At 39.0% G+C, this 15,826-nt stretch overlaps 1 protein-coding gene across 1 annotated transcript in view; it reads left to right on the top strand.

Annotated features, from left to right (window-relative positions):
- Positions 1 to 15,826, top strand: part of LOC109421901 (putative uncharacterized protein DDB_G0286901) — a 223,122-nt gene that overhangs the window by 161,242 nt on the left and 46,054 nt on the right. The window contains exon 2 of the mRNA XM_029874846.2: positions 14,937 to 15,097. Within this exon, the coding sequence (XP_029730706.1) occupies positions 14,937 to 15,097 (161 nt within the window). The remainder of the gene's footprint in view (positions 1 to 14,936; positions 15,098 to 15,826) is intronic.

Raw genomic sequence — 15,826 nt, 5'->3', positions numbered from 1 at the left:
CCGCTAGGTGGATTAATTAGGGTTTTTTTCTGAAATTCGTCCTGAGAATCCTTCTGCAATTGCTTTGACGAGATATATTTAACTCCCGAGACTTCTTCAGAACTTTTAGGGATTACGTCAGGAATTTCAGCAAGGGATCTTTTCAAGAGTTCTCCCATGGAGTTTTTCAAAAATTCTTCTGAAAATTTCGTTACAAATCCTACAGAGGTTTCTTTGAGAGTTATTTGGGATATTCCTTCAGTGATTTCTGCAGGAATTTCTACACAGACTTTTTTAATTGATCTTGTGATTCCATCAGAAATATCTCATGGGATGAGATCCTTCCTGAATTTGTTGAGATATTGCACCAAGAGTTTTTTTAAAGTTGTTTCAGAAATTGAACAAATTACTGAGAATTCATTATTGGATTTCAGAAGGAATTTATAAGAAATTCCTGGAGAATTGTCACAAGAAATTCCCTAAAAAACTCCTGGAGATATCTTTGGAAATACCTAGAAGAAATTTTTGATTTATTTTTATGAATTTTTGGACAAAAATTCCAGAAGCAAGTTTTGAAGATATTTGAGCAATTCCTACATGAAGTCCAAAAAGAATATCTGAAGAAACACCTCAAGGCACCCCCCTAATCTTCCAAAAAAAAATCATGAGAGACTGATAGAGGAACTCTGCCATTCACTCCAATCAAAAAATGCTTGAGAAATGCAGAATGAAATTCTGCAGAAACAAATTAAAAAGTCATGGAGAAATTCTTTAGAATATCACGAAAGAAATGAAGAAAGAGATGTTTTGAAAAATATGTGGAGTAATTAAAAAACCCTCTACAGGTATTCATAATAAAAAATCTTGATTTCTTTTTTGAAAATTAAGTATTTTTTTGCAAAATATGTTAAGAGCATCTAAAGATAAAAAATCTAACAATGCAATGCCTAGGAAGGAAAGTTTCTTCAAAAATTTCTGAAAGAAACTCCTGAAGGAATTTCTGAAAAAATCTCCGAATCTTTGTGAACAAATTTCTTGTTGCGTTTTTTGAAAAAAAAAAACGTTTGGAGACATTCCTGGAAACACCCGTGGGGAAATTTCTATAAGAACTCCAAAGAAAAACGCCTGCGAAAATTCCGACAATATTTCTGGAAGAATTCTTTCAGAAATGTTGGAAGCAATACCAAGATGAATCTTTTGATACATTTCTTGAGAAACACCTGAAGAAGTGCACAGGAAAATTCCTGTGGGAATTTCTAAAAGAATCTCTGGAAAAATCCATGAACAATTATGCATTTCAATGCAGTACTAAGAGGAATCATTAGAAGAATTCTTACTAAAAATCATTCATAGAAATCCTGCGAGAACTTTCTTTCTGTAAACTTAATTTTTATAAATTCTTAAAGAATCTTTAAAAGAATTTCTGGCAGTGTTGCTAGAAGTATTCCAGGAGTATTTTCTAGATTCTAATATCTATAAGGAGATTTCATGCAAAACTCATACAAGGAATCCCAGTTAAAATGTCATTTTTTTGCGATAAGTTCATAAAAAATCCGTTAAATAACAATGCAAGCAGAGGTTTTCCCGGAATAATTCTTAATTTGGCGCAAACAAACCGCTTGTTATTCAGTTTTCGACTTTCAGGAATTTCAGGATGATTTTGGAGTGTTTGAAAACTTCAGGTGGTTTTCAAGGGCGTTTTCGGGAGCCTCGGGTGATCTGAGGGTGCTTCAATGGGTTTTCAGTTGCGGGCTTAAAGCTCCTTGAATCGCTCTTAAACGTCGCTTCTACCCCTAATAACGCCCTTGAGAGGTTTTTAAACCAAATCTAAAACCCTCTCTGCAATCTTTCAAACGTTCCTGAAGTTTCTCTGAAATGCCGCTGAAAGGCACTTATAATTCCCAGAAAACACCTAAACTCCTCCTAAAATTACATTTACAACAACTCTGGAACTCACTCCCATTCACCCCACTCCTCCTCTTAGGCTTCCCTGAAATTCTGAAAACACTCTAGGCCCTATCTCAGACACCAAGGAACAAAAACTGCTCTCGCGAACTAACGTCTATTATTTCCAGGGCTCCCATATTCCAGAATTTTCCCTCTGGAATTCTTTCGAAGTTCCGAAGTTCCGAAGTTCAAGTATTTTCTCTGTCATTCATTCAAGAATTCTCACAGGTATTCTTTCTGGTATTTTTCTGAGGGTTTCCTCTCATCTTTCACGAATTATCAATGGAATTATTTCAGGTATTCCACCCGGAATTCTTCCAGCAATTTGTCACGAGTCTTGCTGAAATTCTTGGAATTTCACACAGAATTCAACCAGGAATTCTTCCAGGGATTCATTTCGGTACTCTTCTAAGATTCTTCACGTTGATATTTCAGGTGTTCTTTCTATACATCTTCATATGCCCTTCAAGACGCACGCCGTTGTAAAAAGAACAACACTACCAAAAAACTTCGCTCGCCGTATACAACGCGAACATGTTTTGATAGATTTGACTGGCCTTTGATTATTTTCTGCGGACTAATCTTCCAATTCCGTCTTTTTACGAATGGACGGCCATAACTTTTGCAGACATTTACAAAAAAAAAACATGCTTGTTTGCAGGGATCCGAAATTCTTAAATAGATTCTTCCTGGAATTCTTTAGGAAAAGTTGATAATTGATTGATTTGTCTTTATTAAAGAGACTTTCAGCCCTTGGCTGGTTCGTCTCTACCACTTTAGGAGAAGTCTTCCTCCCAAGCAAGTTTTTGATGAACAATAAGTCTTGTAGAAGTTTTGAGAATCTTCATAAAACCTTATACCTTTTAGTTTGGTATTATGATGATTTGAAAAACCTTCTAAAAATGCTACTTAGGCCAAGTTCCTCTAGGGTTTCCTTCAGGATTAATTTCCACAGATTCTTTCCAGATTTGTTTCCTTCAAAAAATTCTTCCCAGATTTTGTGGGAATTTCATCGATGGATCATTTGTCTTCTATGATATACGGTACCGGCGACCGCCACGGTACAACCTTGAGCGACTGAAGCAACCGGATGTTGCCTCAGCATGCGCAGCATCTCAAGGCAGCGTTGCCAAACGAGGGCGAGCTCTATGTAACCCCTATAGAAGAATGCTGGTCGGAGAACAAGTAAAAGCAGCCATCAACGACGCAGCTTAGAGCACCATCGGGTGATCGGGTATGTTGAAAGGAGTCGTCGAAACGATTGATTCGACGAGGAGTGTAGAGCAATTTTGGAGGAGAAGAACGTAGCACGGACGGTAATGCTGTGCCGTTCCCATGAAACACGGAAGATCTACGAGTAGCTCAACGCAACAGTTTCGTGCCTCGAGCCGAATTATGCAGGGATAAGGACGGAGGTCTCTTGACGGACGGACGGGAGATGATCGAAAGGTGGAAGCAGCACTTCGACGAGCACCTGAATGGCGTGGAGGACGTATGGACGGGAGACCACGACCGCAGAGGGAATGACTAAGCCAATGCAGCAGAGGACGAAAATGAGCCAACTCCCACGCAGAGGGAAGCTAATGATGCCATTCACCAGCTCAAAACCAACAAAGCAGCTGGTAAGGATGGTATCCCAGCTGAACTCATCAACATGGGCCCAGAAAAGTTGGCCACCTATCTGCACCGGTTGATAGTCAGGATCTGGGAAACCGAACAGCTACCACAGGAGTGGAAAGAAGCGGTAATTTGCCCCATCCACAAAAAAGGCGACCATTTGGAATGTGAGAACTTCAGAGCGATCCTATTTTGAATGCTGCCTACAAAGTGCTATCCCAGATCATTTTCCGTTGTTTGGCACCTAAAACGAATGAGTTCGGGGGAAGTTATCAGGCTGGCTTCATCGACGGCCGGTCGACAACGGACCAGATCTTTACCGTACGGCAAATCCTCCAGAAATGCCGTGAATACCAGGTTCCAACGCATCACCTGTTTATCGACTTCGGTATATGACAGTTTCGACCACGCAGAGCAATGTAAAATCATGAACGAGTACAACTTCGGTGTAAAAAAAACTGCGTAAGGGTTTCGGGCGATCTGTAGTTGGTTTGAATCTCGCCGGGGGCTGCGATGGGCACTAATGCCTGCTGTTAGTCTATGGACGGAAGACAAGAATATTTCCATTACGTAAAGATCGTGAGCCGACCGAGAATCGATTTCAGACCCCTCAGCATGGTCATGCTTAATACTAACATCTCATTAATACTAACAATTAAAACATCTCTCCATTCAAACCAGTTCTTAAATCGCTCAACTCCCGATGCCTTCGACTGTGATAAAGCAAATCTGCTTCAGCTTTTCTGGCTTTCCGGACCGCAAAATTGCTCACAAACACACCGCCCGGAGCCGGAAACTCGTAATAAATTCAAGCGACAAATTGAAGAAAAACCAAAACCAAGGGAAACCGAGAACCGAAGCAGAAGCTTTTCTCCCTCACATACAGCTGAAACTTTCGTTATCGTCCTCGTCGTCGCCTTCGCCGTCGCTGTAGCTGGTCGAAAACACACTCCATTCCGTCACACCCAAACTCCTCGGTCACCTCTCCGTCGGAAAGAAAAAAAAAGTGCATTCCCACAGAAGAGTTGGAGTTACTCGCCTCAGGCAGTGCTACTTCGTGACTTTCATCCCCGTCGACGTCGTCGTCTTCTTCTTCCCCGGGTCGGGTGTTTGTGGGTGACACTTTGTCTGAAAATATTTATGTGACCCCTCTCTCTCTCGACTCTCGAGCTTCTCTGCTGGGGTGGACTTCTAGGGGCGCAGCGCAGCGCAAGTTCGTAATGTAGTTATGTGTCACCATTTTCGGCGAGGGCCATAAATTTTGCCACACTCACATATTCCGCACTTTCTCCGCAGAAGCATACGCGTCGTCGTCATCGTCGTCGTAGGGTGTTAGGATGGTGCTGCACCACACACTGGAAATGTGCTTTTCGCACAGATCGTTTTAAATGGAGTTTGTCGTAGAAAAAGACTCAAGTGTAGACTGAGCATGTGGCTCTCGCTCGACATTTATGCTTGAGTGAACGAAAGCCTATCATCACCTGTGAAGGGTACATCAATTTTAAAAAGTCTAACCAATGATAAAAAATCAAAACCCTCCATATTCATTCCTCAACAGCATCAATCTTAAATGCAGGTGCCTCTCAAAATTCTCATTTAAAATATTAAATCAGATTAGCCAGATTCCATCAATATGCTCTTAATTGAATTTTCCCCGATTTCCGCTTGAGAGCCCACTTTGATCCCTAACCAAATCAACAGAATTCCGATTTACATCGAATTACAATTCAAATTTTGTCTGTTTCGATCGAAAAAAAAAACCCCACACTCTTCAAGGCGATAACTTCAACCCATCAGCGTGCGTATTGATGCGTGGCACAACAACACCCGCGCACATCGATGACTTTATTTGACACTGTAACATGTAGCACCCCTTCCCACATGATGGTTCTAGCACAGACAATCGGACGTGTGGCATCTATAAGATGTTCATCGGTCCTGCTGGAAGTTATGCAACTAATGCATTCTGCCGAATAATCAACACACAAATTATCTCCATTCTTCCAGCTTTCACGTACGGTGAAAATTTACTTCGTCATATGCGCTAATTTCCACCATACTAGATGAAAAAACCAATAATTAAAGATATTCCAACTTACCTTTGCCAATGACTCATTAGATGAAAGCAAAACGATGTAGACTATCAATAGCCAGCCCCTGTAGCACTGCAAATCGAATAATTATACAAAATTTCACGTTTCAATTTCATTACATTAACGAAGGAAACCGCTCCAGAGCAGCAGCATTATCTGGTGGGCAAATTCTGATCAATATTCTGAACAAACCCTGCTCATCATTCTGAGCGAGTCCCATTCTGAATTTTGAGCAAAACCTGTTCAGAATTCTGAGCAAATCCTGCTCAGGATTTTGAGCAAATCTGGCATAGGATTTTGAGTAAATCGTGCTCAATATTCTGAGCAAATTATGGTCAGGAATCTGAGCAAATCCTTCTCAGGATTTTGAACAAATCCTGCTCAATAATCTCAACAATTCCTGCTCGGGATTCCAAGCAACTTCTGCTCAGGATTCTGAGCTTATGCTGCTCTGGACTCTGAGCAAATCTTGCTCAGGATTCTAAGCAAATCCTACTCAAGGTTCTCAGCAAATCTCGCTCAGGATTGTTAACAAATCCTGCTTGGGATTTGGAGCAAATCCTGCTTTGAACTCTCTGCAAATCCAGAACTCTGAGAAATTCTTCCTCAGAGTTCTGAACAAATCCTCCCCTAGATTATGAGCAAATCCTTCCCTAGATTCTGAGCAAATTTTCAGAAAATTTAGCTCAGGATTCTGAGCCAGGATTATGAGCAAATCCAGATTAGAATTCTAAGCAAATCGTGCTCAGGACTCTATAAAGATTCTGCTCACGAGTCTGAACAAATCTAGCTAAAAATTCTGATCAAATCCTGCTCAGGATTCTGGGCAAATCCTGCCAAGGATTCTCAGAAAATTTTTCTTAAGATTCTGAGCAAATCCATCTCAGGTTTCTGAACAAATCTCTCTTCGGATTCTGAGCAAATCCAGATCTGATCTCTGAGAAAATTCTGCTCATTATTATGAGCTTAACTGCTGAGAATTCTTAGCAAATCCTGCTTTGAACTCTCTGCAAAACCAGCTCAGAAGTCTGAGCAAATCCTGTTTAGGACTCGGAGCAAATCTTGTTCAGAATTCTGAACAAATCCTCTCCTAGATTCTTAGCAAATTCTGCTCAGGGTTTTCTGAAAAACTTGCTCAGGATTCTGAGCCAGGATTCTGAACAAATCCAGATCTGATTTCTGAGCAAATGCTGCTCAGCATTCTGAGCAAATCCTTCCCTAGATTCTGAGCAACTCCTGCTCATGATTTTCAGAAAATATTGCTCAGGATTCTGCGCTAATCCAGAATAGAATTCTGAGCAAATCCTGCTCAGGATTTCGAAAAAATTCTGCTCAGGAGTCTGAGAAAATCTAGCTAAGAATTCTGATCAAACCCTGCTCAGGATTCTGAGCAAATCCTTCCCAAGATTCTGAGTAAATCCTGTCCTGGATTCTGAGCAAATCCTGCTCACGATTCTGCGCAAATCCCGCTCAGAATTCTGGGCAAATTTTGCCTAGGATTCTTTTTTTTTATCTGTATTAACGAGATTTTTTGCCCTAGGCTAGTTCATCTCGGAACCCACGCTTTACTTCCCTTCCGAAGGAAGAACTCACATTTTGTGAGTTTGTCGGGAGTGGGATTCAATCCCAGGTTCAAGGCGTGATAGTTAAGTGTTTTAACCATTACACCAGGTCCGCTCCACTTCCTAGGATTCTGAGATAATCCCCTCAGGATACTGAGCGAATCCTTCCCAAGATTTTGATCAGATCCTGCCCAGAAATCTGAGCAAACCCTGTTCAGGACTTTGATCAAATCTTGCTCAGGATTCTGAGCAAATCCTGCTTAAGATTCTAAGCAAATCCTGCTCAGTATTCTGAACAAATCCTACTCAAGATTTTGAGATAAACCACTAAGGATTGCGAGCAAATCCTTCCCAAGATGCTGAGCAAATCCTGCTCAGGATTCTGAACAAAACCTGCTTAGGATTCTGAGCAAATGTTTCTCAAGATTCTGAGCTAATCCTGCTCACGATACTGAGCAAATCCTTCCCAAGATTCTGAGCAGATCCTGCCCAGGATTCTGAGCAAATCCTGTTCAGTACTTTGATCAAATCTTGTTAAGAGGAAACAATCCATCATCGTTTAGCAACAACTCAAAAGCAGTTTTCTCGCTGAAATCCCAACCAATGTTATTAAAATTTTATCACTGCACTCTGGCCACCATCTGAATAACAGTGAAATAATTATCAATGACGATTTTGTGACTTAGAGAAAGAAAACTGCTTTTAAGTAATTGATGATTGCTGATGACTGAACGATGGTTATTTGAGCCCTCATGATTCTGAGCAAATCCTACTCAGGATTATAAGCAAATCCTGCTCAGGACTCTGAACACGTCCTACTCAAGATTCTGAACTAATCCCACTCAGGATGAGAAAATCCTGCGTAGGAATCTGAGAAAATCTAGGCCAGGATTCTGAGCAAATCCTGCAAAGGATTTCCAGTAAATTTTACTCAGGATTCTGAGCAAAACATGCTAAAGACTCTACGCAAATCCTGCTCAGGATTCTGAGCAAACGTTTCTCAGGATTATGAACAATTCCCACTCATGATACTGAGAAAATCCCTCTCAAGATTCGCAACTTATCCTGTTCAGGACTCTGATCAAATCTTGCGTAGGCTTCTGAGCAAAATCTGTTCAGTATTCTAAACAAATAATGCTCAAGATTTTCAGAAAATCTTGCTAAGGGTTCTAAGTAAATCCCTCTCAGGATTGTGAGAAAATCCTGCTTCGGACTCTCAGCAAATGCAGCTCAGAGTTCTGAGCAAATTTTGCCTAGGATGCTGTGAAAATCGTACTCAGGATGTCGAGTATAGCCTGCTCAAAATTCTGAGCAAGTCATTTCCAAGATTTTTATCAAATCCTGTCCAGGATACTGAGCAAATCTTTTTCAGGATTTTCAGCAAATTGTGCTCAGGTTTCTGAATAAATCTTGCTCAGGAGTCTGAGCAAATGCTGCTCGGGATGCTGTGAAAATCCTACTGAGGATGTTGATAATATCCTGCTCAAAATTCTGAACAAATACAGCTCAGGATCAGGAGCAAATCCTGCCAAGGATTCTGAGCAAATCCTGTTGAGGACTCCGACCTTATCCTGCTCAGGATTCGGAACAAATTCAAGAATTCTTCTGAAAATTCTCAAACATTCATTTGGAATGTGCTCCTTCTCATATATTTCTTCTGAATTTTCACCACGGTTTCACACAGGGACACCACCAGAGATTACTTAGGGGAAGCTTTTCTCAGAATTTTCAAGAAAAATTGCAACAAAAGTTCTTTCAAATAATCCTTCAAGTATTCCTTTAGAATGCATTCCTGCAATGTATTTTTTTTTAACCCTTATGTGGCCGGCAGGGTACCCGGGTACCCAGCGCCCATTTAAAAAGCACGCTGTAGAAAAAAGCAAAGAGTTTGTCGGCCACATAACGGTTAATTTCTCCCAAGATTCTTGCAGGAGTTTCTCCAAGAATTTTCCTTAGGATTTTTTTAAAGGGTTAGTTTTTTTAAGAAATTTCTAAAAATTTCCATTTTCAAACTTTTCACGAAGAGTTTCTTCGAGATTCCTTCCAATATTCTTCAAAAAATTCCTTCTAGGATTGCTACAGAAGTACCTGCATGTATTCCTTCGTGTTTTCTTCAAATATTTGTGAAGAAATTGATTCAGGAGTTTTGCATTAGAATTTCTCTTAGAATTCTTCTGGAATTTTTTTCAAAAAATTCTTAAGGCGGTTCTTTCAGAAATTCCTTTCAGGTTTACTTTTAAAATTCAGACATTTTCTCAAAAGCTCTTTCAGAAATTGTTGGAATTTCTCCAGATGATTCTAGAGGTATTACGCCATATAATCAGAAATTCTCTCTGCTTTTTAAAAGCCTCTAGAAAGTGCTCAAGGGACTCTTTCTTCAGAGTTTCTTTCAGATTTTTTTCTACTCATACTTCATGAATTTCTCCAAAGATTCGCTCATAAATTCCTGGAAAAGTTACCGAATTTCTTAATATTTTCAAGGAATTTTTCGAGAAATCATTCTATTTATACCTGTAAAGAGTTCTTCAGTTCTACCAAGCATTCTTTCAAAGCTGCTATGAAACATTTAATTATCTAGTAGTTCTCTTAAAAAATCTTACAGAGTTTTATTTTTTTTCTGCAGGATTTACTGAATTGTGAAAGATATTCTGTGAATTCTTGCAGAGATATTTCCAGGAGTTCTTCCAAGGATTCTCTCTGAAACTACTCAATCAGAAATTTATTAAGGAATTGCTTCAAGGACTACATTGGTATCATTGTCTTAATTTCTGCAGGGATTTCTGTAGACATTTTTCGGAGCTTTCTTCAGAATCTCATTACAAGTTTTTCCAGAAATCCCATCACAAATTTCTCAAGTAATTTTTCTTTGGAACTACTTTGTTCTTGAAATTAAGGAGGCGTCTTAAGGAGTTTTCTCATGGTTTTTCCTTGGCATTCCTACAGGAATAACTTCAGAAGTTGCTACAGAAATTTTGTTCAGGAATTCCAAAAAAGTTGAAAAATTCTTCCTAGGAATCTCCAATGGTATGATCAGAAAGTTGTAATAGATTCCTTCAGACAATCCGCCTAGGATTTCGTCAGAAATTCCTTCAGAGATTCTTTCGGGAAATATCCCAATTTTCTAAAAACTCCTGGACGAAAATCTGAAACAATTTCCGCAAGAATCTGTGATAGATTCGCAGGAAACATTTCTGACGGAACCGCATAAGCACTTCCTAAACAATCTTGGTAAGAATTTCTGTAGGGGTTTCTCAAGGAATTGTTTGTTGTCTCATTGGAAGAGTTTCCGATGGAATCTTCTTACGAATTTTAAAGAAACTTTTAATGGTGTTTCTGAAAAATTCAACGAAAAAACTTCTGAAAAAAATGCCTTGCTGAAATTCTTGAAGAAATCCCTGAAATTTTGAAGAAGTCTCTGGAGAAAGTACTGAAGGAATCTCTGAAGGAATCTCTGACGGAATTTGGAAGAAATATTCAGTGAAATTACAGTGAAATCTCAGTTCAGGAAGAAGTCTTGCATAAATCTCTAGAAGAAGAACTGACGAAATCGCAGAGAAATTCTTGAAGGAATCCCGGGAGAAATTTCTGAAGAGTTTCTTGATTAGATAACTGGAAAAACTCCTCTCGAAACCTAATGTGGAATTCCTAGAAAAAGTATTGGGATTTGTAGGAAAATTCCTGGAGAAAATTTTTATAAACATTCTCGGAAAATTTTCTAGAAGTAGTCTTGTAGCAAACTGCGGAAGTGTTTCCAAAGAAAAAAATAGGTAAGCTTCTGTTAAAAGCCCCAGAAAAAACTCTGGAAATATTTCTCAAGGAATTCCCGTAGAATTCCACAGGACATATTTATAAATAAATTCCATGAAGAATGCCAGTAGAAATTCTTAGAGTTATCCTTGGAGGAAACGCCGAATAAATTTCTAGCGAAATATGTATGTATGTATGAACTCCTACAGATATTCCCACAAGAATCTCTAGAGAAGTTCCTGAAGGATTTTCTGGATGAATCCCTAGAGAAATTCTTCGACACATGCATGTGGAAATTTTCAATGAAATCACTTGACCAATTTAACAACGACTAATCTCTGATGGACTTCCTGAAGCAGTACGTGTAGAAATTTCTGAAGGAACCTCTCGAAAAGTTCCAGAAGAAAGCACTGGAAGAATTTATAAAAACATCTTTGAACGTATTTCTGAAGGACTCTGTAGAGAAATGTGAAGGAAGCCCTGGAGACATTGCCAGAAGATTTTCTGAACAAACTCCTAAAATAATTTCTAAAGTAATGCCTGATGGAGTTTCAAAAACACTACATGAAAATTTATCCAAAAGAAATCCTGGAGAAATTTTCAAAGAAATTCTTGAGAAAATATCTGAAGAATGCCCTGGAGAAATTTCTCAAAGAATCAATGGAAGAGTTTCTGAAGAGACCACTGAAGGAATTCTTCGTAGATTTTCAGACCGGATTCTAGAAAGATTTTCTGAAGAAATACACCCCGACTAGAAAATTGTAACAAAAATATAACAGGATCCTAACAAACCATGATATTTATAACTGATTGTGATATAATCATGTACAACATCTTTGGTGTTTTCAAAAAACCATAACTTCATTATATCATATTATGTTATAAATGTTTTTTGATAACTCATTGTACTATAATTTAGTTTTGAGTCTTCGACATTTGGAAAATAATTTAGCAAAATTGTATTAAATTTTGATAGAAAGTAGTAATCCTGAGGCTTAAATTCATATCATATTTTGTTTTATTTTGATACGATTATGACAAACTAGGTTATAATCTTGATTAAACCAGTGTACTTTTTGTTACAGTTTTAGTTATTTTAACATCATAACACAATATGATATAAATTTGATATAATTTCCTAGTCGGGATGGAGCCATTTTAGATGTTATCCATAGAAGATTCCTTCAAGGCATCCTTGGACAAATTAACGGAAGAATCTCATGAAGATTGTCAGAAGGAATCTCCAGGGAAATATTTCAAAAGTCCCTAGAAGAATTTGTGGAGGAAACTTTGAAGAACTTTTAAAGATCTAAAGAAATCCATTCAGAAATTTTTGGAGGAAATCTAAACATTTGATTTTCTGAAGGAATTGCTGAAAGCACTCCTATAGAAATACTTGAATAATTTCCTGAGACTTATTCAGTGATTTGTGAAAAAAATTTGGGCAATTTCTAAGTAAACTGACGGGAATTTTTCTTAAAGAAGTTTTGAAATTATTTATGGAGGATCCTCTTGAGGGTACTCTGAATAAAATTATAGAGTAGGCTGTCCCAAACAAAAAATGATGTTTGAAAAGCCAAGGTGCTCAACCCTTTAATGAAAGATATGCATATTTGAAGCATTTTTGAAGAACATTTTGATTTCTTGCAAAATCATCTTGAGGTTCAAATTTGAGCATTTTTTTGGAAAATTACCCTTTTTAATGAGAATTCTAAAAAAAAAATATATTTTTGCGCTTCAAAACTTGTTTCTGTATTTTTGTATTTTCATGGACCTCTAGGCTATTTTTCATTTTTCATTTAAGGGTTGAGTATCTTGACCTTTCGAACATCGATTTTTCTTTTTGAAAGCCTATTTTAGAGGAGTTTCTGAACAAATCAAGATGTTTTATAAGAACATTCGAAAGGAATTTTCGGAAAGCTTCCTGGAAATTTTAGAGGATTTTCTACACAAAATCCACAGCGCATTTTGGAAGGAATCCAAGTAAGGTTTTATAAAGGAGTTCATTAATTTAATTCTGAGACAAATTCGAAAAGTTTGCAAAAAAAATCAAAAGAAAATCATGAATTTGCTAAAGTATTCTCCGAATGAACATCCGAAGGAATTCTCATAAAAATCTCTGAATTTCTGGCAGAATTTCCTAAAAATCCTCTGAAAGATTTCCTGAAGGACTTTTTCATGGAGACATTTCTGAGGATATCCATGGATGCTTTTCAAAGGAAATCTGAACAAATTCATGGAGAAATTTCAGAAGCAATCCATGCCAGATTTTCAAAAATAATCTTTCGTCTGTTTGTCTGGGATCCCAGTGTAGGCAGGCATATACACACACGGAATTGATTCGATCAGCATCGCGGAAAAATGTTGCCATTTTTTTTTGCTTAATGCGTGCCACCAAGTAGCGTAAAAAAGTCGTTTACCAACCGACCCCAGCCGGATAGCAATTTACATAACAATCAACATGACTAGGACTAGAGGACCAGCAGCAGCAGCAGCAGCAGCGGCAACGACGACATTGACTTGACGTGAATATCTGAGTGGCACTTTTTTTTTTCGACAGTGACTCTGTCAATGCTTTGTACATGGAGATTTGAAAAAAGCTTACCTTCAATACCCTTTAATTACAGTCTACTTGCGTCTTAAGGGGTATACACACAGAGAACAGACATCCAAGTCCAGTTCCGAAACTGTGTAAGGAATTTAACGGCCATTTGAAATCGGCAACACAAGTGGCAATAGCGTGGCGCTGCAATCGGTTAATTTCCCATACTAATTTAATTCACCACTTGAAATGTTTCAATTCACCACTGACTGTGGCAATATGGTGTTTTTTGGCGTTAGTGTTGTCATCGTGTATTGGTTTGCAACCTTACTCAAGTAAAGATTCAAATCCTTACACAACTTTCCGAATGAAATTTGTTCTAGCCTGGATGTCTGTTCTCTGTGGTATACATACGTAGACGACGAGAGCGCGTCGAAGAGCGAAGGAGAGATAAAGTTGTGAAAGACGGACTCGGCTAGTGGTGCGCTTCCAATACGGTTTGACTTTCTATTCCACAGAATCGTAACTTGTTCTGCGGCTTAGTTGGTTGAAGCGCCGGACCAGCGATACGGAGTCGTGAGTTCGAATCTCAACTAAACAAGTGGAAATTTTTCACAAATGTATCTGTTTACGTCAATTAAGCACACTTAGCCTACAAATGCTTAAAGTTTTTACGTCTTCATAACATATTTTACATAAGTCTGAGTAGCTCTTGTATGGCTTAACGTTGATTACTTTAATCACTTTTTTGCAACAGTCAACTTTGTATGCATACTTATTCACATCACTGTGCCTATCCGCATCCGCGTCCGCGAGTTTGCCCTCGCCAATAGAATTTCGAGCAATGTGCGTCATGGCTCATCTGGCCCGGAAGCCAAATTCCCACAACCCCTTGGCCTCTCCACCCCCATCCTAACTTGCACCGAATGAATGGGGTCCATAGAAGACAATGTCACTGGAATGACAGCAACCAGAAAAAAAAAACACCAAAGCACCGAGGACGAAATTATGAATAAAATTATATCCACATCCGGAGAAAATCGTTGTCGCTCGCTCTCTATTGTTTCAGCCGGGCAATCGTTTTCATCGTCGTCGTCGTCGTCCTCGTCATTTCGGTTGTCGTCGCCACCGTAACGATGCTTCCATTCCGCCATTTCTATTATAATAATGTTGCTTTTTGCTCCACTTGGCGACCGGAAAACGCGAGGCAAAAAAAAGTTTAATCCTCCCATCAAGGCCGGAAACCTTTAACGGCCTCTTGTCATCGTCTTCACTGACGGTCTATGAAGCTATGATGGTGACGACAATGTCTTGTCCGAAATTGTCGATGACTCTCTCCGGTATCTCCCTGGCATTGCTGCTAGCTGCTTTATATAACAATCACACCCATGGGAGTTTTTTAAATTCGATTCAAAACTAATGAGGATTTTTTTTCTATCTCTATTGCAGAATGTCCGCCCGCGATGGACGGCATGGAGCGGTTTGCCTGTCCGACGCCCGACCGGCAAGGCCGGTATCGGTGTATAGACGACCACGTGCTCTGCGACGGGTTCATCGACTGTCCGGAGGGCGAGGACGAGGACCGGCAGGCGTGTATGTTCTACAAAACGGTAAGTGACAAATCAAATAACTTTGTTGACCATGTTTAAGTATATCAAACAAACATAACTGCTGAATAACTTGCACATCACATAGTTTTTTTTTTTACAATTCTACCACATTTGTTGTGGCTGTGGCTCCCATTTTCATCCTACGAAAAAAAACAAGTAATTGAAGCGCTGTTTGCTTTGATTCTTATTTTTGTATTTTAGTTGGAAGTGAGCACTCATGAAAACAACGGAACCAATCGGTGTCGTAATTACTTGTTTTCGAAAAGTATGAATTTGGGAGCGTGAGATTACTTATGGCACTCATACCCTATATGAGTTTAAATATAACGCATTCAAGCCAAAACGTTACTGAAACTTATTGAAACACCCTGTTAAACCAATTCTGAAACGTCATATTACTCCCGGAAAGCCTCTGGATCTTTTTTAAATCTCCATGGAAACGCCTGAAAACTCCTGAACCCCTTTACACTCCTTTAAACGTCACTAAAACCTTTTGAAACACACTGAAACTTCTTAGAACTTTCTCGAAACGCTTAAATGACCTGAAATGGGCCAAAAAACCCCTCAAAACCCTTGAAACCCGCCCGAGTTCCTCCGGAAACACCACTGAAAGTAGGGATAATCAGCGAAGGCGATTTCGGATTTCTGGCTGAAACTAATCTGATATCCCGCTTCAACAGTGCACAAGAACTTCAGACGCCCAAATCTCAAGAAGCAAGCTTCGAATGA

Source organism: Aedes albopictus, chromosome 3, assembly GCF_035046485.1.
Source record: "Aedes albopictus strain Foshan chromosome 3, AalbF5, whole genome shotgun sequence".
Taxonomy (NCBI): domain Eukaryota; kingdom Metazoa; phylum Arthropoda; class Insecta; order Diptera; family Culicidae; genus Aedes; species Aedes albopictus.
The sequence above is the reverse complement of the archived record's forward strand: the minus strand, read 5'-3'. Positions and strand labels throughout refer to the sequence as shown.